Raw genomic sequence first — 27,999 nt, forward strand, 5'->3', positions numbered from 1 at the left:
AACTTTAAGCTGTCGAGCAAGTACTAGTAGCTGAAACGCGCGAAAATTTGTCAAGTCATGCTGAATATAATCCGGGGGGTACACTCCTAGCCCAACTTGATCATTCACAGCCTCGTCCGTTTGACATAGATGTGAAATGAAAACTTTAAATATTACAAATGTCAAAATCAAACATCGCGTCTGGCAATATTATTTTATGGTATAGTATATATTGATAAAAACATTAGGAAACCAATTAAAATAGTATAATTATATATTTGATTTAGAACAACTTATGAGAACAGTAAAATTTCGAACGAGGCTAGAACGAGCTTACCCCCTGGTAAGTTTAGAGTTCAGTGTGTTTGTATACAGAGTTCTGGGAAGCGGTAATCTTTCCTGTTGGAACTATCCTGCTTTGTCGAAATCATAGGGTGTATCATTAGTAGTGCAACCATGGCAAGTAGCGATGAAGGCGTACAACTTATTCGGGATACGATGGAAGGAGAGGAAGAGAGTGTACCGCATGTGTTTGTCGTAATGGGAGCCTCGGTGAGTGAAATAATGGGGAGACCGCCGGGTCCCTTGTCAAATTGAGACAGGTATTCTATGAGATTTTGTAGAAGACACATTCGCATACAACAATTTATTGGTATTGCGTGCAAATGTACCATAATAGTAGATATACTGCCGTGCTGTTCACTTGAACAGTCCAATTCGTCGAATTACGCTTGTATCCGGGATCAATAATAGTAACGAAAGTTCCTGGTTGGTTGAGTGGGCGTGTCAGTGAGAGTGTCTGTACCCACTGCACTGGAGGGCTGGTGCAAACTGTTGAAAGACCATATACACAGTCAATAAATCTAAATCTTGTGCAAGAGTGGATACAATATTCATTAAAGTTGACCCTTTCTGGCCTTGGGTTTTCTGTTATAAACATGTCTTTTTACAAGCATGATAATAATGTTTGACTAATTTAGCTAATCAAGATGTCACTAATTTTGAATAATGTATATTTTCACAGTGTGATTGTTGACACTTTAGCTAAATTAAGATTTTGTTAATTCATGCATTGAGCCAAATTTGCTAAAATACATTATTTCAACATCTTCTACATTAATGAACTTGGCAGTGTGATCCAGTGGCCATTCTACTGTATAAGATAATTACCTTGATACAATTATTGACAAAAACATTATAAATTATTTAATATTCAGCTTTCATAAAATTAAATATGTCATGAAATCCTATAATAGTTTTTTATAACATGGTTAGTCTGAAATCCAGCAATCTGATTGGCTGAAGCAAGGTCTTGTATGAAGACCTGTGATTCTGTCAAAAAATTCAATAAACTGGATTGAATATCTAACTGAATCAAGATCACATGACTAGAAGCACTGTTTATTGTGATTGTGGATATATGATCATCTGATCAAAACAGGGAAATGTGGTACAAATACTAACAAGAATTATTGCCGACAATTTCAATATATTGTACCTCATTCATTGCAACGTAACATTCAAATAGACCACAAGTCATGTCCAATGTCACCACTCACTGGGTCTGTCATCTGTTTTGTAAATTGATGTAAAGGTGTAGAAATTGTTAAAAAGAGTAGGTTCAGGAATGGTGGAATGATACCGCGTATGAACTGCAACAGATGACATGTCAATCAATGTCCTCAATTCGTAGTCGAGCAATATCGGCTACTGTTCTAGTAGAGACTCAGCGTTTACTAATTTTAGGCTCCGGTACTGATACGCATTTAGCAGTAGGCGATTCTTTGGTATCTTTGGTGAACATGTTATCATGTCTTGCACACACTTCCGGTGGGTACATGTCACTATGTACAAGGACTATATCACTGACTTTAATAGACTTGGCCGTTTTTGTAAATCCTGTAGCGTGGTAAGGTATTTGAATACCCATCTTTTCTGAATTGTGTGTTCAATGTAGACATGTGAGCATTGCGGTTCACAAGATCAAGTCGACATCCGAAAGTCTGGTCATTGAGTCTGTCATCTTCTACCACAACATATGGCAATGCAGTCAATGAATAACCACTTAATAGATGTGATAGGGTAAGAAGGACATCATCTTTATAGTCAGATGAGAGATATGGAAGATACTGTTTGCATACAAGACTTTATTCAGTACTTTGTCCACCGGCTTTATGTAGAAATGTGAAAATATAAAGTAATTCTATTGAACACTAAAAAGTATATTTAACAAATGAAAATAAAATATTTATCATCAATATAGATAATAATTATTTCTCAACTCCCCCTACTTAAAAATGCGTGTTGAAAAAGCGTGCAAGGTTCCTTTGTATTTGTTGTTGGTTTTCAATAACTGTATAAACTTTGTACAGTCTGGGTGATTAAAATAGTATGGTGGAATATATCGGTAATGCCGCCCTTTACAAAGTATATTGTGTGGTGTTTCTTCTTACAAATGCGACAGCTGAATTTAGATTTGCAATCACTAGCCCTACCGAGGCAATTGAAGCAGAGTTTTTCGCATTTTGTGAATTTGTATCCAGTCAGTATTTGGCACAGTATGACAATCATTCGGCGTGTGTGAATCTTCACAGTAAATACATAGTTTTAATTTGCAGTATTCAGTTGTGCAACTTCCTGTATAAAACTTGGCTGTTTGTGTTCCTTGAAATTGACACGAAAAATTGACCTGGCTTGAAGTGCCTCGAACTCATGGAGAATTTCCATAAATCCTGCAAACTTATAATTCCCTGTTTCCATTGTCCCACCCTATCTGCTTGGTAGTTTTGCCATTATAATAGGAACCAATAAATCACCATATGCATCTTCTGTTTTTCCAAGGGATTTCAGTGTATCATGAAAGTTGTGGAGACTTTCTATTTAAAGTTTGTAGATGGCTTAGGTAGATCCCACAGCGATCGCATATATGCAGAAACTATTTTATGCTTTTGACCATATCCTTGTTCAAGTAAATTGATAGCATGTTAATTGTAATTGGCGCTTGTCAAAAAAATGGATATTGAAATTTATGGATAGTTCTGAGGTTTGGATTGTCATGGATTGCTGAGTTATAAACTCTAAAACTCACCTGAACATCGGTAGAGAGAGCTTAGGTAGAATGATAGATCTTGATGGTGTAGTTGGTGCAGCGGTGACGTTTCCGGTATTGGGACTTCTGGGGTTGTTCATTTGAGTCTGTTTTCGTAGTTTTCTCTTGATGAATTGGCTTATTTCGAATTTCTTGTCATAGATGTCGTTAAGATAATCATCTGATTCGATTTATCATTGTAGCCAGGTCATCTTTTGTTGCGTTGACTATATATCCGCTTGTCTAAAAAAAATAGGAGTTTGTATTTGGTGTGTAGTTATTTTGGATGTGGTGATTTCATCCAAACGATCGTCATTACACACTTGGAGAAGCGTTTTGATGATTTCTTCGGCTTTTTCGAGGAGTTTTGTCATTTTACCACGGTGTGCTGCTCGAATTTTGAATTTTGGTAAACGTCGCTTGAGAAGATTCTGCCATCCTGTATGCTGGTCTGGTCAATGTGGAAATTGTTAAAATAAGTAGATTTGAGTTCAGGAATGGAGGAATGAGACCGCGTATGAACTGCAACAGATGACTTTATTGATTGATGGATGTGGACTTGTACATGATTGGTGAAAAGAGAAACAACTTGATTGGTCATTATGATTTAACAAGATTGTCAATTGGTTAAAAATTAAATCAATCTGATTGGCTGGCTAATTCTCAGTCAGAATCATAAGTTGTAATCAAGCTCAGTTATTTTCCGACAAAAGGCAAAGATTCACGACTAAAAACATTGTATTTTTAGCTTTGTTTATGTACCAAGATATTGTATGGCTGGTATTTATACCGCCAATTCTTTGACATGTAATAAAATTGTTGTCAATTTTGTCATGTGTCATATGCAACAAAAATGCATAATGCATGTTAATTTCTCATTATTTTATTAATTAAATAGCTACAATGTAATTAGCTAATTTTTTTGATATTCTAACATAAAGATTGGCCAAACACATTGAAAACTTATGTGTGCTTGCTGTTTATGTAGATGAATATCTATCAATTGTGCATAATAATTAGTTTATTTGCATTCTTTTCAACTTAATTCTATGTTTCATAATGGTAGTTTGTTCCAATGGATTGAATATTTGCCCATGAATACTGTGTGTGTACAAATATTGAATTTCTATCACTAATTTGGCATTAATTAATTTGCATACTAATTACTATTTTCAGCTTGTATTATATTATATCCTAGCAACCATTTGGTCAAATGAATTGAAACATGTATCATTAGCATCAAATCAAAATGAGTCTAAATGATTGTATTTTAGGTATTCAATAAACATAAAAAACATTGAATTTGCTTCCCACACTTCATATCATACATGGATAAAAAAAAAATATCATGGAACCGTTTTTTTTTGCAGGGTGACCTTGCTAAGAAGAAGATTTATCCAACTTTATGGTGAGTGAAATAGTGACGTAAAAATCCATACAATCAAATGATTTGCTGTAAATTTATGTAGTGGGTCAATTAGAATTGCTCAAAGCTTTTTTGTTAATCTCTCGTTTAAAGAAAAAATACAATATGGACATCCATGCATTGTTTCCATGGCAACTTGAAAACGCTTAATAGGATTTGTGGTTCATATAGCTTTGTAAATAACCATGGAAACAAGACCATAACTGTGACAAGAATGCAATGGATGTATAAATTTCATTATAATTTGTGAATCTTAATATGTCAGTTGGTAGACTAGAATTTTACATGATTTGTATATTTTAAGAAGATCTGAGTTTGAGATTCTTCCTACCCTGAAATACCATCAATAAATCCCTCTAATATGCCACTTATTATTTGGCATGAAATATTATTATACCAATTATGAGAAAAATGCGTGTCTGCCCAACATTTCTCCATCAAGGGGATAATTCGATAACCTAAAACAGCGTTGAATGTCATAACTATAACACCAGAGAGACAACATTGACATTCAGGTATAAAAATATTATATATAAAAAAAACAAAAAAACAAAAGCATTGGTTGAGATCACCATGTTAAACAATATTATTGTATCTCAATTTCAAAAGCTGGAATTCTGCAATCCAACTATTATAAGCTTTCCTAATATAGTACATGTACTGATAATATGCAGAATTTTTAGTTATTTAATAATACAATCCAAAATTGATTTTAGGATTTTAAAAATTAACATGAAGGTAGAGAACATTACTAGTATATATACACTGTACACTTAGGTACGATGCAAAAAATCGATGTCGGATAAAAAACTTGTTTGCTTTAGTTTGGGGGTGGGGGCTGGGGTTTAGACCTCAAAACGTTTCCATCCTACAAAAACGATTTTATTTTTTAATGAAGTCAAACAATCTTGGAGTATTTGTAGTTTTTTTTTTTTTTCTATTCAATCATGGACAGAAATAACAGAAAATGAAAAAAACACACATTCAAGACGAGAAAATGGTTTGGTCCGAGTGTAAATATGTGTGTCAAATGAGGTGCATTTGTAAAGTCTGTTTACCCCTACCGACAACCAACTGCTATGCCATACTACTGTCCGATTATCAATTTGTATTTAATGGTAAATGTAGTCTTGCGCCATGACCAATATTTATCAATTAAGTTTCAGTGGGGGGTGAGGGGGTTTGGAAAAAAACTAAAGGAATTAAGTTTTTTATCCGACATCGATCTTTTGACGTCGTCCCTTACAATAGTGTATTTATGTCCATATTCTTTGTACCAGTACATTTAACTAAGGTATGCTATTTATATATATATAAAAATACAATAATTCAGAATTGAAATCTGTATATTTTTTTCAAATAAAAATCCCATATAAACAGAGATGGGAAAACTGGCAAACCCAAATATCATTATGTAAATGCAGGTAAAATGGCACTATCCTTGGCATTATGATGTGAAGGTAGTATGTAATGGCACCATCCTTGGCATTATGATGTGAATGTAGTATGTATTGGCACCATCCTTGGCATTATGATGTGAATGTAGTATGTAATGGCACCATCCTTGGCATTATGATGTGAATGTAGTATGTAATGGCACCATCCTTGGCATTATGATGTGAATGTAGTATGTAATGGCACCATCCTTGGCATTATGATGTGAATGTAGTATGTAATGGCACCATCCTTGGCATTATGATGTGAATGTAGTATGTAATGGCACCATCCTTGGCATTATGATGTGAATGTAGTATGTAATGGCACCATCCTTGGCATTATGATGTGAATGTAGTATGTAATGGCACCATCCTGGCATTATGATGTGAATGTAGTATGTAATGGCACCATCCTTGGCATTATGATGTGAATGTAGTATGTAATGGCACCATCCTTGGCATTATGATGTGAATGTAGTATGTAATGGCACCATCCTTGGCATTATGATGTGAATGTAGTATGTAATGGCACCATCCTTGGCATTATGATGTGAATGTAGTATGTAATGGCACTATCCTTGGTATTATGATGTGAATGTAGTATGTAATGGCACTATCCTTGGCATTATGATGTGAATGTAGTATGTAATGGCACTATCCTTGGCATTATGATGTGAATGTAGTATGCAATGGCACTATCCTTGGCATTATGATGTGAATGTAGTATGTAATGGCACCATCCTTGGCATTATGATGTGAATGTAGTATGTAATGGCACTATCCTTGGCATTATGATGTGAATGTAGTATGTAATGGCACCATCCTTGGCATTATGATGTGAATGTAGTATGTAATGGCACCATCCTTGGCATTATGATGTGAATGTAGTATGTAATGGCACCATCCTTGGCATTATGATGTGAATGTAGTATGTATTGGCACCATCCTTGGCATTATGATGTGAATGTAGTATGTAATGGCACCATCCTTGGCATTATGATGTGAATGTAGTATGTAATGGCACCATCCTTGGCATTATGATGTGAATGTAGTATGTAATGGCACCATCCTTGGCATTATGATGTGAATGTAGTATGTAATGGCACCATCCTTGGCATTATGATGTGAATGTAGTATGTAATGGCACCATCCTTGGCATTATGATGTGAATGTAGTATGTAATGGCACCATCCTTGGCATTATGATGTGAATGTAGTATGTAATGGCACCATCCTGGCATTATGATGTGAATGTAGTATGTAATGGCACCATCCTTGGCATTATGATGTGAATGTAGTATGTAATGGCACCATCCTTGGCATTATGATGTGAATGTAGTATGTAATGGCACCATCCTTGGCATTATGATGTGAATGTAGTATGTAATGGCACCATCCTTGGCATTATGATGTGAATGTAGTATGTAATGGCACTATCCTTGGTATTATGATGTGAATGTAGTATGTAATGGCACTATCCTTGGCATTATGATGTGAATGTAGTATGTAATGGCACTATCCTTGGCATTATGATGTGAATGTAGTATGCAATGGCACTATCCTTGGCATTATGATGTGAATGTAGTATGTAATGGCACCATCCTTGGCATTATGATGTGAATGTAGTATGTAATGGCACTATCCTTGGCATTATGATGTGAATGTAGTATGTAATGGCACCATCCTTGGCATTATGATGTGAATGTAGTATGTAATGGCACCATCCTTGGCATTATGATGTGAATGTAGTATGTAATGGCACCATCCTTGGCATTATGATGTGAATGTAGTATGTAATGGCACTATCCTTGGCATTATGATGTGAATGTAGTATGTAATGGCACCATCCTTGGCATTATGATGTGAATGTAGTATGTAATGGCACTATCCTTGGCATTATGATGTGAATGTAGTATGTAATGGCACCATCCTTGGCATTATGATGTGAATGTAGTATGTAATGGCACCATCCTTGGCATTATGATGTGAATGTAGTATGTAATGGCACCATCCTTGGCATTATGATGTGAATGTAGTATGTAATGGCACCATCCTTGGCATTATGATGTGAATGTAGTATGTAATGGCACCATCCTTGGCATTATGATGTGAATGTAGTATGTAATGGCACCATCCTTGGCATTATGATGTGAATGTAGTATGTATTGGCACCATCCTTGGCATTATGATGTGAATGTAGTATGTAATGGCACCATCCTTGGCATTATGATGTGAATGTAGTATGTAATGGCACCATCCTTGGCATTATGATGTGAATGTAGTATGTAATGGCACCATCCTTGGCATTATGATGTGAATGTAGTATGTAATGGCACCATCCTTGGCATTATGATGTGAATGCAACTAATATAATAACATGGTAGTACATGCCATGTTATTTTGTGAATGTGATTGATGGCCAACAAATAACCATTTTATTTTCAAAAATTGTATTTGTGCCAAAATTAACTTTGTTTCGATGGCCGAGCCAAATGGACAGGAGCGCATTTTAGCCTATTTTGTTTTTGACTTGCAGGTGGTTGTTCAGAGATGGTTTATTGCCAAAAAACACCACATTTGTTGGATATGCCAGATCTAAGCTCACAGTAGAAGCTATAAAGGAAAAGACAATGCCTTATTTAAAGGTAAGTTTTGTGCTGCACATTAACAACTAAATACATTAATGTTTTTGTGTTATGAATAGACTTGTACCCAATTTGTAACTAGGTCTTGAAGAATAAAATTGGTTGATTATATAAATGCACTGTTCTATATTCACTCATTACAATATTCTGATTTGTGTACAAGTTACATAATGTACCATAATTGTAATGTTATATATATTACACTTGTTATATGTACAAATCTCTAATGAAGAACCCTTTGTAATGAACCAGAGTACAACAGAATTACATGCAGACATTTACATACCTTCCACTATCACTCCTATAGATCAAGTAATACAACTTTTTACCCACATAAACCATGTTTTTATAATAACTTACTTTTCTATCACCTCTCGCTTTATACGTACCCTCAGTATAAATATAGATTTCATTGTCTATTAATTTTAATATATGTATGCATGTTCTAACATTGAAACTATCTTCTCTATATATGTATATATACACTTATGGTTGTTTCCACGGTTACATTATGGTACACGCATAGTCATATGTAAGTAAATTATCTAGAATTTGATGTATTACTCTGTATTTATTTGCAATATTAACAAAATCATAGATAGCTATTTTACTAACCTTGTCGTATGTATGTCATACAATCACTGAAAGGTTTTATAATCAAGAATCTTCTGTTTTCATTTATTACAGTAACATGCTAATATAATTACTCATACATAACTTGTATTTTGTCTTATGTGTTGCCCATTAAAAGAAAAAATCTTCTAATGTCAGACGTAGGACATTTTTTGACTGAAATTACTTTGATTTCCTTGAATCACAACAAATTTCCATCAAAGCATGCTTTGTATGGGAGAGTACCAACTTTTGACTCCTCTTTAAATACGTACATTTATAGATTATATGATGGTTTCCACCACTAAAAAACAATTATGTCTCAAAATTCAGTGTGTGTTTATCTTATAATGGAATACAGATATTGGAGTGTCATTAAATGGGAAGTCGATTTGGACAGATTATTATCCATATGATAGTGGATGAGCATAAAGACAAATGGGACTTTGTGAAAGTGATTTTCCAGCTATAGCATGCTTTGAAAGCTTAAGAGAAACAACTAAAGTACATAATTATACTTCCTTGCCTCAAACTGCATGATTAAATCTGCTTAAAGAATTAACATGTAATGGCTGTGCTTTGTATGTCATATCAATAATTGCTTATTTAATTCAATAGCATTTGACAACTGCTTATGTAGCTATGGTATAATTGACATGTAAGATTGCTTTATTTGTGGATTTCATTTCAGGTGAAAGACAATGAGAAAAGTAAACTGGACACGTTTTTCTCCCTCAATTACTATGTCCAAGGATCTTATAATGGAAAATCAGATTTTGAAAATTTGAATACTTTGTTGAATAAGATTGAGAAGAATCAGAAATCCAATAGACTGTTTTATTTAGCATTGCCACCGAGTGTCTTCATGGATGTTACAAGTAATATCAAAGCTTCATGTATGAGTAAAACGTAAGTGTGTACTCATGTACTCAGACAAGTGATTAATCGTCACAGTCATTATACTAGTAGTTTAAGTCCAATTGATTTGTAGAAATTTAGCTATGCGATGATTATATAATTAATTCATCAATATGAATCGGTAAGAGTCAATTTCCTCCAATCCTTCAAGATAGCCTTGAGTGGAGATTAAATTTGCCTCCGAAAATCTGTCTAACGATGACCTGGAAGATTGCCATGATTGAGTGCCACAATTTCTGTTTTAAGATTTATTCGGTATAATAATACAAATGTTCACCCCAACAGAGGTGGACATACAGTTTTAGTGACCCGAAGAGCTCATTGTCAAAGCACTGCAATAAAGAATTTCTGTTCCCAATAAATAATAATAAAAAAAAGACATTATGAAATTCTTTTGTCTTTTGGGGGGAAAAACCCTGAAAACAAAATGTTTTTAACAAGATAATTTAGAAATTTATATTAAGAATAATTCATAACGAAATGTATTCCCTATGTATCCATAAATAATTTTCATAATTACTGATTACACACGAATATTACAGAAAAAAATAATTTGCTATATTATCTATATTTGTGCCTTTTATTAGTCCCCGTTCGGACGAAGTCCGAAAATGGGGACTTATAATTCGTTTCTCTGTGCGTCCATGCAACCTTCCGGAGTCATATCTCAGAATCTCTTGGACCGATTCCGTTTATTCTTTGCATGTGCCTAGTACCTTATGTGGGACATATGCACATGCAGTGGTTTAGCAATTCGATTCAAAATGGCAGCCATCTTGTTTTTTTTTAAATGTTGTATTTTGGACATGCTTTGTCAGTTGTCATTGAAACTTGGTACATAGATTATACATGTTAGGATACATGTCCATGACGATTTATTTCGCAATTGGATCAAAGATAGTCGACTGGCAGGCATCTTGTTTTTGTTTTTATTATGCGGTATCTTGGACGTGCTCTGTCAGTTTTCATTCAAATTTGGCACATACATGTACTTTATACATGTTAGGATGCATGTCCATGACAATTTGTTTCAAAATCTGGTCAAGGATGACCGATTGACAGCCATCTGACTTTTTGGACTACTACTATATTTCCACAATTTATGTACCATTTTCATTCATATTTGGCACATACATCATACATATCAGTGTGTTTCATAATCAGATCAAAGATGGCTGAATAACGGCTGTTTTTATTTTGGCCATATTACTATGACACGGAACGTGCGTTTTGATGTAAATAAACAATCTGTTGTATACGCCACTTGGAACTCAAGTTTCAAGGACACGCTCGCGACAACCCCTCCGCTTTAATATGACGAGCACAAAGAAAACTTAACGGGGACTTGTCATTTTCAATGACTTGTTTATCTTGAATTGTGACTGAAAGGAGCTGGATGAAATTACAAACTATTACAGTGCATAAATGAAAGGAAGAGAAGCTAAATATTCATCTCATATGATACTAACTTTTAAATCTTCGTGAGCTTTTACAAACTCTCGAAAACAGACATTGTCAACACTAGCCACCACGTCTTTACACTGTCATAAAATCCAACTACATGTATAAGAATAGGACGTCCTGCTAGCCTGTTCGCTTCGAAAATTGGAATTGAGATTTCTCTGCAAGTTTCGTAAAATGGTGGCTGAAACTTTCTAGAAATGAAATTGAACCTGAACTTCACAGATTGCGGCATAATACACAGCATAACTTGGTAATTTTGTTTAGAAAACGAGTAAAATACTTACCGTCGCTAACACTGCTTTTGGAGGCAGCCATGTTGTGTATGCCCTCAACATCAAAATATGTTCAAAGCTTGAGTTCTCGATGTCAAAACTAGCGGATTTCATTCCTGCAGCTAAGCTTTTCCTGACCAAGCTATGCTGCACGGTGTCAAAGCTGTGATTTTCATTAAAGCTACACTTTCATTGGTACCCCTGATAACTGTGGTATATTTTGTAAACTGACCTTGTCTTAGCTACATAACTGTGGTGTATTTTGTAAACCGCTATTTTAATTAACCTTGGCCAGGAGTGAGCAGCTTTAGTTGCAGTACAACATCTGCAGTTGACGAAGAGTGACAAGTGCAGTGTTTTTTTTAGCTTCCCTAATAATATTTTTGTAATTTTGTGTGATATTTCCAACATCTTGTTGAAAACCACAAGTCCAATTGCTTTGATATAATAGATATTGGTACCTCAGTTGCAACTCTCTCAGATTTGTTTTTTTCATGATGATATCTTCAATTCTCTAATTTTGATGAATATTTTTATTATTTTTGATAAATAGTGATATTTTTTATTCTTGTTAAAAGTCTGATTGCTTTTATACTATACATATAGGTACCTCAGGTTGACTTCTCTAAGATTTGTTCATTTTGTGATATCTTCAATTCTCTAATTGAAATGTGCATTGCTAACATCAAAGCTATCTCAGGCCAGAGGATGCTTGTTTATTTGGATCTTACTGCACTATTATTTGGGAACTTTTATAAAATTCATGCTATATTATTTTATAAGGGGCATTGAGATTAATACAGTGCATAAAGTATTAATTGAGAAACGCATTGGCTAGTATTTTTTCACCAAATTTTGCTGTGCTATTATTTTTTAGTTACTGTGGTTGTAGATTCAAGTCTTCTTATGTTTTTACCACCAATTGTTTCTTCATGACATTGTGATTAATCTTTTTCAGTGGATGGACACGTGTGATTGTAGAAAAGCCATTCGGGAAAGACGCTAAGAGTTCTGCTGAGTTATCAAATCATTTGAGTTCACTCTTTAAAGAAGATGAATTGTACCGCATAGACCACTATCTTGGAAAAGAAATGGTTCAGAACTTGATGATTCTCAGGTAAGTCTGCCACATTTATTTACACTGTATGTTGTTATATAATTTTTCAGATGATAAATTATATTTCAAAAAATGTTGTTTCTTGTAGGTTTGGTAATTTGATATTTGGACCATCATGGAATCGGCACCATATTGCCAGTGTTATTATTTCTTTCAAGGAACCATTTGGAACCCAGGGTAGAGGAGGATACTTTGATGAATTTGGAATCATTAGGTAGTTTTCAGCTCTATTGTCCCTGATTGAACTTTTACTTGTATTGCTCTATTTCTATTCTATCATACAATTAGTTTACATTCCTTGACTTGTACATTTAATTTATGCATGTGTTGAGTGATAGCTACGATAAATGGCAGATGTATGCCAATAAGATAATTCTCATTTCAAGAACATTTCCTGCAAATAAAATGTCAACACAGTGATTTACATATAGTAGGGAGTGTCTCTCTCTTTTATAGAGACGTTATGCAAAACCACCTTTTACAAATTTTATCACTGGTTGCTATGGAGAAACCTGTTTCAACAAGTGCTGAAGACATTAGAAATGAAAAGGTCAGTTCTCCCTCTGCTTCTTAGAAACAAATTCATGAATTGGGACAAAAGTAAGATTTAACATCTGATTATTAAATAATAATAATAATAATAATAATAATAATAATTTTTATTCAACCTTTATATCGGCAGCATGAAAACAGTAATTAATAGTATTTTTATTGGTACAACTTGAGTGATTGGTTGTCAAATGATGCTGGTCATGTTATTGAAAGTAGTTTTGATACAGGTTATTTGATTGGTGACAAAACTCTTGATATTGTTACAGGTGAAAGTGTTGAAATGTATGGCAGAAGTGAAGAAAGAGAACGTGGTATTAGGTCAATATGTGGGTAATCCTAATGGTAAAACTGCTGATTCTAAACTAGGATATCTGGATGATCCAACTGTACCTAAAGGATCTACTACTCCTACTGCAGCTACTGCAGTTGCCTATATACAGAATGAAAGATGGGATGGCAAGTTTGAATGTTTAAACTAAACCTTTGCATTATTTGATCCATACACCAATCTTTCCATCACCAAATAAATATTCATATACAGAATAACATAATTTTGTGGTATTCATCATACCATATTAGGAAATGCGAATTCCAAATATGTAATGATTACGCGTGTAAACGTCCTCTAAAACATGGCTGCCACCAGGGTTTGGCCGGACTCCATACAAAGAATTTCGCTTATTCTGTTTTAAACCTTTTGAATTTCGGCATTCCCATGATGTATCGTTGAAAGGAAAAGATGTATAATAATAACTTAAAAGTTATTACAAGGATAACGCCAAGTATGCACTCAGACAGTATGTCGTCGCATCGATAATCCTGCTGTACTGTCTTCATGCATATTCTATAGTATCCTCATAATAACCTCATGTTAATTTTACAAGTACCATCTAAGGGTATTGTATGATAGAGCACATAATATACTTTACAAAGATAACATGTTAAAAGAAGAACATAGTGAAAGAAATAAATATATTCCTTCATATCTGTTGATGTAACACAATAACATTTTACCATTGTGTAGTTTATTACCAACATCATTTTAATTAGAAAATAACATGTGTCATTTGAGTGCTATGACCGATGATATGTTGAGTTGGCATTATTTCATTATGGTAATCATTTTTTTTAAATATTTGTTTTTATTTATAGGTGTTCCATTCATCTTGAAGTGTGGTAAAGGTAAGAAAGATTCTATCCATACTGACAGAAAGTATTGGTGTACTGTCTAGATACTGATACTGACAGAAAGTATTGGTGTACTGTCTAGGTACTGATACTGACAGAAAGTATTGGTGTACTATCTAGGTACTGATACTGACAGAAATTATTGGTGTACTGTCTAGATACTGGTACTGACAGAAAGTATTGGTGTACTGTCTAGGTACTGATACTGACAGAAAGTATTGGTGTACTGTCTAGGTACTGATACTGACAGAAAGTATTGGTGTACTGTCTAGGTACTGATACTGACAGAAAGTATTGGTGTACTGTCTAGGTACTGATACTGACAGAAAGTATTGGTGTACTGTCTAGGTACTGATACTGACAGAAAGTATTGGTGTACTGTCTAGGTACTGATACTGACAGAAAGTATTGGTGTACTGTCTAGGTACTGATACTGACAGAAAGTATTGGTGTACTGTCTAGGTACTGATACTGACAGAAAGTATTGGTGTACTGTCTAGGTACTGATACTGACAGAAAGTATTGGTGTACTGTCTAGGTACTGATACTGACTGAAAGTATTGGTGTACTGTCTAGGTACTGATACTGACAGAAAGTATATTGGTGTACTGTTTTGCTAAGCAAGGGCTGATACTGATACTGAATAATTCTTTTCAGCTTTAAATGAACGTAAAGCTGAAGTACGCATTCAGTTTGAAGATGCACCTGGGGATATATTTGATGGCATGAATAAGAGAAATGAATTGGTGATTCGTGTTCAGCCAGACGAGGCAGTTTACTGTAAATTTATGACCAAGAAACCTGGCATGGCATTCAATCCAGTAGAAACAGAACTAGATTTAACTTATGGTTCAAGATACAAGGTATGTTCAGAGTGACCCATATATATATATACACCACTATATAACATTGTAAAAGGACTGAACAAAACTGTTTTCATAATGTGGTATTTAGGTTTGCTTTGTCTCATTGTGTTTACAGGATGTTGTGTTACCTGATGCGTATGTTCGTTTAATACTGGATGTTTTCTGTGGAAGTCAGATGCATTTTGTCAGAACGTAAGTCTATGAATTAATTGATAATGTACTTTTCTGTTTGAGTGCTAAAACCTTAGAAATGAATATGCCTATTTTGCCAGCAATCAACTTACAGAATTTGCCAGATTGCTTAATTTTAGTATGGTGTTTAATCAAGTTCATTAATGATAGAAGTTTGGCCATCTTTATCTAATTGCCAGCTGATGCCGTTATATACCATTCACATCAGCTATCCATGTATGCTTTCAGCGGGCAATTAATGTGTTAAAGATGTATAAAGCACACATTAAGTAAACATTTTAATGATTTTGATATATCATACATACTGTAAAGGGGTTAATTATTCACTGGGTTTTAATTTTGCTGATTTCACTGACTGGAAAAAGTGCTAAATTAAAACCCAGTGAATATGTAAAATTTAGCATAGAACACATTATCTAAATGATAAAACCATGAATTTAAAACCCACTGAATATGCCTGAAATGGTAAATCAGTGAAATTTAAACCCAATGGAAATTATTCATTTTTCAGTATTCAGTCTTACATGTGGAAAATACAGTATGAAAGTTTTGCTGTCTCAAATAATGTGGAATATTGTGCATCATTTACATATGCCCAGTGTTGTACCCAAGATACAAACATCATGGCAGTGCTGCCATGCTTGTCTGACATCACAGCACTGTGCTCCAAATCATTACCACCATGCTTGTCTGACATCACAGCACTGTGCTCCAAATCATTACCACCATGCTTGTCTGACATCACAGCACTGTGCTCCAAATCATTACCACCATGCTTGTCTGACATCACAGCACTGTGCTCCAAATCATTACCACCATGCTTGTCTGACATCACAGCACTGTGCTCCAAATCATTACCACCATGCTTGTCTGACATCACAGCACTGTGCTCCAAATCATTACCACCATGCTTGTCTGACATCACAGCACTGTGCTCCAAATCATTACCACCATGCTTGTCTGACATCACAGCACTGTGCTCCAAATCATTACCACCATGCTTGTCTGACATCACAGCACTGTGCTCCAAATCATTACCACCATGCTTGTCTGACATCACAGCACTGTGCTCCAAATCATTACCACCATGCTTGCCTGACATCACAGCACTGTGCTCCAAATCATTACCACCATGCTTGTCTGACATCACAGCACTGTGCTCCAAATCATTACCACCATGCTTGTCTGACATCACAGCACTGTGCTCCAAATCATTACCACCATGCTTGTCTGACATCACAGCACTGTGCTCCAAATCATTACCACCATGCTTGTCTGACATCACAGCACTGTGCTCCAAATCATTACCACCATGCTTGTCTGACATCACAGCACTGTGCTCCAAATCATTACCACCATGCTTGTCTGACATCACAGCACTGTGCTCCAAATCATTACCACCATGCTTGTCTGACATCACAGCACTGTGCTCCAAATCATTACCACCATGCTTGTCTGACATCACAGCACTGTGCTCCAAATCATTACCACCATGCTTGTCTGACATCACAGCACTGTGCTCCAAATCATTACCACCATGCTTGTCTGACATCACAGCACTGTGCTCCAAATCATTACCACCATGCTTGTCTCCATGTATGTATGGGGGTCTAAAAACTAACTCTGCGACGTGATTGTGCGACTCGCCGAATGTCGATTATTAGTCCCCGTTCGAACAAAGTTCGAAAACGGGGACTTATAATTCGGTCTCCGTGCGTCCGTCCGGAGTCATATCTCAGAATCCCTTGGACCGATTCCGTTCATTCTTTGCATGTGCCTAGTACTTTATGTGGGACATATGCACATGCAGTGGTTTAGCGATTCGATTCAAAATGGCCGACTGGCAGCCATCTTGTTTTTTGGAAATGTTGTATTTTGGACATGCTTTGTCAGTTTTCATTCAAACTTGGTACATAGATTATACATGTTAGGATACATGTCCATGATGATTTATTTCACAATTGGATCAAAGATGGCCGACTGGCAGCCATCTTGTTTTTTGAAAATGTTGTATTTTGGACATGCTTTGTCAGTTGTCATTCAAACTTGGTACATAGATTATACATGTTAGGATACATGTCCATGACGATTTATTTCGCAATTGGATCAAAGATGGTCGACTGGCAGGCATCTTGTTTTTGTTTTTTTATGCGGTATCTTGGACGTGCTCTGTCTGTTTTCGTTCAAATTTGGCACATACATGTACTTTATACATGTTAGGATGCATGTCCATGACAATTTGTTTCAAAATCTGGTCAAGGATGGCCGATTGACAGCCATCTGACTTTTTGGCCTTACTACTATATTTTCACAATTTATGTACCATTTTCATTCGTATTTGGCACATATATCATACATATCAGTGTGTTTCATAATCAGATCAAAGATGGCCGAATAACGGCTGTTTTTATTTTGACCATATTACTATGACACGAAACACGTGTTTTGATGTAAATAAACAATCTGTTGTATACGCCACTTGGAACTCAAGTTTCAAGGACACACTCACGACAACCCCTCCGCTTTAATATGACGAGCACAAAGAGAACTTAACGGGGACTGTGTCATTTTCAATGACTTGTTATGGTGTAACGTTATTGCCATCTTGGAGTTGTAAGGCTTCGTCCTGACGACTATGCTCATTAGCATAGGCGACAGATTCAAAGCGAGTGGAACACGAAGTACTTTTCACGCGTTCTGCAATGAATGTTGTACGTCAGCTTTGATTTGTTGAGTGCATCAGGGAAAATAATTTGCATGCAGTGAAAAAAAAAATCATTCACGATGTGCAACGTTTTGCCATGACAGCAGTTGTTTGCAATCGTCTGCCTTTGTTTAGATCATAAAGGGACTCCAAACTTGTGGTCTACGATCGTTTAGCTGGTATTTTAACCAGAAATGAAATACTTTGTAATAGTTGTGAAAAGTAAACAAAAACGGCGTTGGTTTGTGGTATGAATGAAATTATTTTTGTATCATAATTTTCAAAGTCAGTATTACTGAAAATTATGGTTTATTTTTTTTAAATGAACGCCAAATTTCAGTGGTCCATATTGATCTTAAGGTAGCCGGAAGGGGAATTTTTTTTTTTTATCTTGATTTTTCAATAATTGATAAAACGGTTACTTTGTACCTTGATTCATCATCCCAGCTTTTCGAAATTTCAGAAAGACCAGTGCTCAAACGCTAACACTACTACCGTTTCGTTAATATTTGTATAATGTTTCTAACATGTACATGTATATGTATACTACCGGTAATACTCTGTTGTTGACGATTAATAGAACGGATGACAAGCTTCTTGTCGCAAACAATGCATATTAATCTAACGTCCATTGTCAGCATTATTATCAGTCAAGACATCGTCTGAGAAATTGTCTATATTCTATTTTAATAACACCATCTTACTAACGCAATGACAATGAAAAGAAAGAAAGCAAAGACGCCAAAGACAGACGAGACAAAGACAAATCTGCAACTCTGGGTCATATTTACTAATTTAGACTTGCCTACAGCCTGTTGCGATTCCGATATAAAATTACAGGACTTTCGCGTTCACCCCTCGTTTACGCAATTTATATTTATTCTTCAAGAATTTTTCATCTAGGTCATATTATGACCAACCTCGCGAGTGGTTCGAAAGGGACGATTAGGCTGAAATATTCGCATCAAATATTCGTTTCAACTAGTAACCGATGACATCACCGATACGCGAGACCGTTGAGGGTCGGTGATCAGACGAGGAGGTGAGTAAAGGAAATATGTTGCTCGTCGACATCGGTCAAATAAACAAAGCCGTCGTTCCGTTTATGCAGAGAGCATGCACCCATCTAATTTTCCGTTGACACTGCCGTTTTAGTTTTCTATCTTCAGCAGTAGTTTCAATCCATTCACATAGCTTTACGTTTTTGTTCTCTTAATATTCTTAATAAAACGATATTGATTGCCTAGAAACAGTTTGACCCGCTACACGCTTTATTTGGGAATTCAAAGTGATGAATATAGTCATAACAAATTATACTTGCTAATAAAAAATAACGTAACATCGTGTGAAACGTACTTCGCGCTCTACTCGCTTTAAAGCTGCCGCCTATGCTAATGAGCATTGTTGCGGACGAATCCTTACAACTTCAAGACGGCGTTAATGTTACCAGCTCCCTGATGTTACACCATAATAAGGCAGCCAACACCAATGTGTATGTGTTTTGTAACCACTTTCATCCCCTCCGGGGGATGTTATATATGTTAATTAATCAATGTTAAATACTTGCTGATCACCGAACCGTGTGGCATGTAGTCGGTAAATACTTGTTTACCGTAGTTCGCGAGCAGTTAGCGAAATAACCATTTAAAACTAAACATTTCTATAAGGCATGCTGTGTACCCTTACATAGATCGACCATTGAGATTCGCGCTTTTGGACCAACCAACCAATGGGAATCGTGCTCTTCGCAGAGTGACACTGCTGTGACATGTGTTTCAATTGTGACTGTGTGTTGTTTAGTAAAACATTACAAATACATATTTGTATAAAAACGGTTTGTCCTGTACCTTACTGTTTATGCCAAGATATCAGATTTGAAAAAAAAATGTTTCAAGCCATGACATTTTTATTCTGAATTTTTTTGTTCACTGTAATAATAAAACAAAAAATTATAGTGTATAAGCAGTTTGTGGAAAGTGGAACAATTATACATGTACAAACACTATGAATGAATTATGCAAATGTATGCTAATTATTATGCAAGGCAATCACCATCCCTGATCAAAATCTAGGGGATAACAAGTTGCATGCCTAATGATAGTATACCAAATAGTATTGGGAAGTTATCATATATTTGCCTACTATGTGTAATGTTATTTTTTTTACAGAGATGAGTTGGCTGAAGCATGGAGAATATTTACACCATTATTGCATCAAATAGAGAAGGAAAAGATTAAACCCATTCCATACCAATATGGAAGGTAATCCTGACAATCTAAGCTCTCTTCTCAACTACTATTTGTTGTCATGGCTAACTAGTAACAGATGTGGAAATTTTGTTGAGTAAAAGGGATTTATGATTATAATTTATAATTTATAAGGGGACTTATATTTCGGTCTCCGTCCGTGCGTCCGTCCGGAGTCATATCTCAGAATCCCTTGGACCGATTCCGTTCATTCTTTGCATGTGCCTAGTACTTTATGTGGGACATATGTACATGCAGTGGTTTAGCGATTCGATTCAAAATGGCCGACTGGCAGCCATCTTGTTTTTTGGAAATGTTGTATTTTGGACATGCTTTGTCAGTTTTCATTCAAACTTGGTACATAGATTATACATGTTAGAATACATGTCCCCGACATACGCGAGTTCCTGAGTCTGTCCGTCCGTCCGTCCGTCCGTGCGTCAGTCTGTCCAGAGTCGTATTTCAGAATCCTGTGGACCGATTCCGTTCATTCTTTGCATGTGCCTAGTACCTTATATAGGACACATGCAGTGGTTTAGCGATTCGATTTAAAATGGCCGACTGGCAGCCATCTTTTGTTTTTTGAAAATGTTGACATGCTTTGTCAGTTGTCATTCAAACTTGGTACATAGATTATTCATGTTAGGATACATGTCCATGGTGATTTATTTCGCAATTGGATCAAAGATGGTCGACTGGCAGGTATCTTGGACGTGCTCTGTCAGTTTTCATTCAAATTTGGCACATACATGAACTTTATACATGTTAGGATGCATGTTCATGACGATTTGTTTCAAAATCTGGTCAAGGATGGCTGATTGACAGCCATCTGACTTTTTGCCTTACTACTATATTTCCACAATTTATGTACCATTTTCATTCGTATTTGGCAGATACATCATACATATCAGTGTGTTTCATAATCAGATCAAAGATGGCCCAATAACGGCTGTTTTTATTTTTGGCCATATTACTACTACACGAAACACGTGTTTTGATGTAAATAAACAAACTGTTGTATACGTCACTTGGAACTCAAGTTTCAAGGACACGCTCGCGACAACCCCTTCGCTTTAATAGGACGAGCACAAAGAGAACTTAATTTAACGGGGACTGTGTCATTTTCAATGACTTGTTAAATAGTACCTAAACTTGTTTCTATGGAAACAGAGACTTTATGTCATTCCTGTAACATTTAATCCTACTTAGACAACTATTTTTGATTGAACAAAAGATAATTAGACTCATAATTCAAAAAGTAGCCAATAACAAAGAATAATTTTGCAAAGTTACAGGAAATTCCGTCACAAAAGTGTTAGCGATGACTGCAAACATTCTTCTTAAGTGTTCCTGAGGGAGTTAGGTCAAATACTATGCATGTCATGAATACGGCTTACCGGTACATAGTACTGGAGTGTAAACAAAACAAAGGAACATACCAAAATACTATGCGTGTCATGAATACGGCTTACATAGTACTGGAGTGTAAACAAAACAAAGGAACATACCATAATACTATGCATGTCATGAATACGGCTTACATAGTACTGGAGTGTAAACAAAACAAAGGAACATACCATAATACTATGCATGTCATGAATACGGCTTACATAGTACTGGAGTGTAAACAAAACAAAGGAACATACCAAAATACTATGCGTGTCATGAATACGGCTTACATAGTACTGGAGTGTAAACAAAACAAAGGAACATACCATAATACTATGCATGTCATGAATACGGCTTACATAGTACTGGAGTGTAAACAAAACAAAGGAACATACCATAATACTATGCATGTCATGAATACGGCTTACATAGTACTGGAGTGTAAACAAAACAAAGGAACATACCAAAATACTATGCGTGTCATGAATACGGCTTACATAGTACTGGAGTGTAAACAAAACAAAGGAACATACCAAAATACTATGCATGTCATGAATACGGCTTACATAGTACTGGAGTGTAAACAAAACAAAGGAACATACCAAAATACTATGCATGTCATGAATACGGCTTACATAGTACTGGAGTGTAAACAAAACAAAGGAACATACCAAAATACTATGCATGTCATGAATACGGCTTACATAGTATGGAGTGTAAACAAAACAAAGGAACATACCATAATACTATGCATGTCATGAATGCGGCTTACATAGTACTGGAGTGTAAACAAAACAAAGGAACATACCATAATACTATGCATGTCATGAATACGGCTTACATAGTACTGGAGTGTAAACAAAACAAAGGAACATACCATAATACTATGCATGTCATGAATGCGGCTTACATAGTACTGGAGTGTAAACAAAACAAAGGAACATACCATAATACTATGCATGTCATGAATGCGGCTTACATAGTACTGGAGTGTAAACAAAACAAAGGAACATACCATAATACTATGCATGTCATGAATGCGGCTTACATAGTACTGGAGTGTAAACAAAACAAAGGAACATACCATAATACTATGCATGTCATGAATGCGGCTTACATAGTACTGGAGTGTAAACAAAACAAAGGAACATACCATAATACTATGCATGTCATGAATGCGGCTTACATAGTACTGGAGTGTAAACAAAACAAAGGAACATACCATAATACTATGCATGTCATGAATGCGGCTTACATAGTACTGGAGTGTAAACAAAACAAAGGAACATACCATAATACTATGCATGTCATGAATGCGGCTTACATAGTACTGGAGTGTAAACAAAACAAAGGAACATACCATAATACTATGCATGTCATGAATGCGGCTTACATAGTACTGGAGTGTAAACAAAACAAAGGAACATACCATAATACTATGCATGTCATGAATGCGGCTTACATAGTACTGGAGTGTAAACAAAACAAAGGAACATACCATAATACTATGCATGTCATGAATGCGGCTTACATAGTACTGGAGTGTAAACAAAACAAAGGAACATACCATAATACTATGCATGTCATGAATACGGCTTACATAGTACTGGAGTGTAAACAAAACAAAGGAACATACCATAATACTATGCATGTCATGAATACGGCTTACATAGTACTGGAGTGTAAACAAAACAAAGGAACATACCATAATACTATGCATGTCATGAATGCGGCTTACATAGTACTGGAGTGTAAACAAAACAAAGGAACATACCATAATACTATGCATGTCATGAATGCGGCTTACATAGTACTGGAGTGTAAACAAAACAAAGGAACATACCATAATACTATGCATGTCATGAATGCGGCTTACATAGTACTGGAGTGTAAACAAAACAAAGGAACATACCATAATACTATGCATGTCATGAATACGGCTTACATAGTACTGGAGTGTAAACAAAACAAAGGAACATACCATAATACTATGCATGTCATGAATGCGGCTTACATAGTACTGGAGTGTAAACAAAACAAAGGAACATACCATAATACTATGCATGTCATGAATACGGCTTACATAGTACTGGAGTGTAAACAAAACAAAGGAACATACCATAATACTATGCATGTCATGAATACGGCTTACATAGTACTGGAGTGTAAACAAAACAAAGGAACATACCATAATACTATGCATGTCATGAATGCGGCTTACATAGTACTGGAGTGTAAACAAAACAAAGGAACATACCATAATACTATGCATGTCATGAATGCGGCTTACATAGTACTGGAGTGTAAACAAAACAAAGGAACATACCATAATACTATGCATGTCATGAATACGGCTTACATAGTACTGGAGTGTAAACAAAACAAAGGAACATACCATAATACTATGCATGTCATGAATGCGGCTTACATAGTACTGGAGTGTAAACAAAACAAAGGAACATACCATAATACTATGCATGTCATGAATGCGGCTTACATAGTACTGGAGTGTAAACAAAACAAAGGAACATACCATAATACTATGCATGTCATGAATGCGGCTTACATAGTACTGGAGTGTAAACAAAACAAAGGAACATACCATAATACTATGCATGTCATGAATGCGGCTTACATAGTACTGGAGTGTAAACAAAACAAAGGAACATACCATAATACTATGCATGTCATGAATACGGCTTACATAGTACTGGAGTGTAAACAAAACAAAGGAACATACCATAATACTATGCATGTCATGAATGCGGCTTACATAGTACTGGAGTGTAAACAAAACAAAGGAACATACCATAATACTATGCATGTCATGAATGCGGCTTACATAGTACTGGAGTGTAAACAAAACAAAGGAACATACCATAATACTATGCATGTCATGAATGCGGCTTACATAGTACTGGAGTGTAAACAAAACAAAGGAACATACCATAATACTATGCATGTCATGAATACGGCTTACATAGTACTGGAGTGTAAACAAAACAAAGGAACATACCATAATACTATGCATGTCATGAATGCGGCTTACATAGTACTGGAGTGTAAACAAAACAAAGGAACATACCATAATACTATGCATGTCATGAATGCGGCTTACATAGTACTGGAGTGTAAACAAAACAAAGGAACATACCATAATACTATGCATGTCATGAATGCGGCTTACATAGTACTGGAGTGTAAACAAAACAAAGGAACATACCATAATACTATGCATGTCATGAATGCGGCTTACATAGTACTGGAGTGTAAACAAAACAAAGGAACATACCATAATACTATGCATGTCATGAATGCGGCTTACATAGTACTGGAGTGTAAACAAAACAAAGGAACATACCATAATACTATGCATGTCATGAATACGGCTTACATAGTACTGGAGTGTAAACAAAACAAAGGAACATACCATAATACTATGCATGTCATGAATGCGGCTTACATAGTACTGGAGTGTAAACAAAACAAAGGAACATACCATAATACTATGCATGTCATGAATACGGCTTACATAGTACTGGAGTGTAAACAAAACAAAGGAACATACCATAATACTATGCATGTCATGAATGCGGCTTACATAGTACTGGAGTGTAAACAAAACAAAGGAACATACCATAATACTATGCATGTCATGAATGCGGCTTACATAGTACTGGAGTGTAAACAAAACAAAGGAACATACCATAATACTATGCATGTCATGAATACAGCTTACATAGTACTGGAGTGTAAACAAAACAAAGGAACATACCATAATACTATGCATGTCATGAATGCGGCTTACATAGTACTGGAGTGTAAACAAAACAAAGGAACATACCATAATACTATGCATGTCATGAATACGGCTTACATAGTACTGGAGTGTAAACAAAACAAAGGAACATACCATAATACTATGCATGTCATGAATGCGGCTTACATAGTACTGGAGTGTAAACAAAACAAAGGAACATACCATAATACTATGCATGTCATGAATACGGCTTACATAGTACTGGAGTGTAAACAAAACAAAGGAACATACCGTAGCAATTTTGAATACAAATGTCACTGTCAATTATGTTTGATTTTCATTGATGTTGTGAGGTACAAAATCTGGTCTCAGGTTAAAACAGAAGTGTATTCTCTGCTTTGTTTTATACATGCTCATGTTGAAATAATTTTGCAGCAATATACTCTTCCATTTTCCCCCCTATGCCTTATTTTTGATCTGAATGAAAGCTTGTCACTGGATTAGAATGGTGTAATGTGCATTGTATACAAAGGTTTGTCCCAACACCCACATGAATAATCTGAACTATGGTATTGATTTTCTGACCATTCATACAAATATGACATTGATCTTTTGTTCTTTATTTCTAGCCGTGGTCCCGCTGAAGCAGACGAACTTTCAGCAAAACACAACTTCCGTTTTACTGGCACCTACAAATGGTCTAAACCCCAGTTATAAGTTGTCACAAAATTTTTTTATAAATGTAATTTGTTTGTACGATTTTAAATGTCATTATTGTCAGTGCAAGATTTATGTGTTAATTTTGTTAAATGACATCAACAAGCTATTTTCACTATAACAGCTTTCTTTGAAACATCATGTTTGTTATTACTTTGCCTTCAATGGTTGGAAAATAACCATACTCATTTGCATACTAAATTTATCCTGGTTTAAATAAAAATAATTGCAAGTGATCAAATTTAAAATTCACCACTTTCATATTTTATGTAATTATCTTCCTCAAAATCCAAAAGTGAAAAAAAAACAGATGTTAAAATAGTTCAATCAATACTCAAATTGTCTTAAAGACAGCATTCAAAATTCCTACTTTTGGAAGGAACAATCAAAACAAAAAAAATGTATCAAATGAAAGTATTTTTGATTTGAAGTATGTTACTGGGAATACCACATACAATGTACGATACTTGGCCAGCCTTGCTGCTTCTTTCATACTTTCAGTTATATAGAATTATAAATTTAAAATATAATAATCAGAAATGTATGAAACTATTGGTATGCATTATAATCAAGACACTCTGTACTTCATAAGAAACAAGAATGCTTTGTGACTTTTATTTACTGTAAACAACTGAAGAGGAATGCGATAGAGCTGCTCACAATAGTCTAATCAAAGACTTTTTCTAGTGTCTTTGGTCTAATATACAATTGTGAAGCTACAATCTATAGCCTTGTTTTAAAAGCCTCTTTATCTATATCACATGACCACTGTACTCGTAGTAAAAGGTTTTTTCTCATTCGTTGAGACATACTATAGGCAGTATGTAAACCAATATAAATTGTAAAAGACTGGCGACAAACTGCTATATATATATTGCCAATTTATTAGAAAAATAAACAACTGTATCATTTACACAGTTATATATCAATGACTTTTACTCAAATTTTCAATAAAACAGTTCTTGTTGTAGTTTCTGTCTTGTCTCTTTTTTTCAATCGGCAGACATAACTGTCAAGCTTGGTATGTAGCTTTTCACAATTGGAAGGTTCATTTTGTGAACTGCATTGTTCTTAACCTCTGTGATGAGGCTATTTCTTGCAATGCTATGGTGTGAATTGTTCCATGGTTTGCAGTACAAGAGATAAATGGTCCATCAAAGAATTTACAGCAACTCTCAATAACCTCGCTTCCTTTGCAGTTATATTTCTGTAAGATTAAAACAAACCTTTTGTTTAGTTAAATTGTAGCAATACAAGTTGCCCCCCAAGTTCTTGTAAGCAGTTTCTGCTAATACAATTTGTCACTTACAACCATGGCCTTGTTCATAGATTCTTCAATCAGTTTTGACGAAAATACATGAAAATGTGAAAGTAATCAGTATATTCTTCAATTAATAATTACATAAAGTTTTCAAACAGTACAATATAT

The 27,999-nt window shown here is 35.3% G+C and overlaps 2 protein-coding genes across 3 annotated transcripts in view; one reads left to right on the top strand and one right to left on the bottom strand.

Annotated features, from left to right (window-relative positions):
• Positions 1-313: 313 nt before the first annotated feature.
• LOC100372771 (glucose-6-phosphate 1-dehydrogenase-like) lies at positions 314-27,540 on the top strand. The gene is made up of 13 exons (XM_085496732.1): positions 314-531; positions 4,438-4,475; positions 8,465-8,573; positions 9,877-10,094; positions 12,798-12,956; positions 13,045-13,170; positions 13,413-13,506; positions 13,775-13,964; positions 14,661-14,690; positions 15,354-15,559; positions 15,678-15,754; positions 20,627-20,719; positions 26,483-27,540. The coding sequence occupies exons 1-13, from the start codon at positions 436-438 to the stop codon at positions 26,568-26,570; spliced, it is 1,524 nt and encodes a 507-aa protein (XP_085352858.1). The 5' UTR covers positions 314-435; the 3' UTR covers positions 26,571-27,540.
• LOC146747459 (uncharacterized) overlaps positions 27,432-27,999 on the bottom strand; it is a 28,432-nt gene continuing 27,864 nt past the window's right edge. For both annotated transcript variants that reach the window (XR_014928934.1, XM_085496733.1), the window contains exon 3: positions 27,432-27,777. Coding sequence is in view for 1 of the 2 variants with exons in the window: in XM_085496733.1 (XP_085352859.1) it covers positions 27,675-27,777 (103 nt within the window). In the remaining variant the exon portion in view is untranslated. The remainder of the gene's footprint in view (positions 27,778-27,999) is intronic.

The sequence above is a fragment of the Saccoglossus kowalevskii genome, chromosome 3 (assembly GCF_978046115.1).
Source record: "Saccoglossus kowalevskii chromosome 3, keSacKowa6.1, whole genome shotgun sequence".
Classification (NCBI taxonomy): Eukaryota; Metazoa; Hemichordata; class Enteropneusta; family Harrimaniidae; genus Saccoglossus; species Saccoglossus kowalevskii.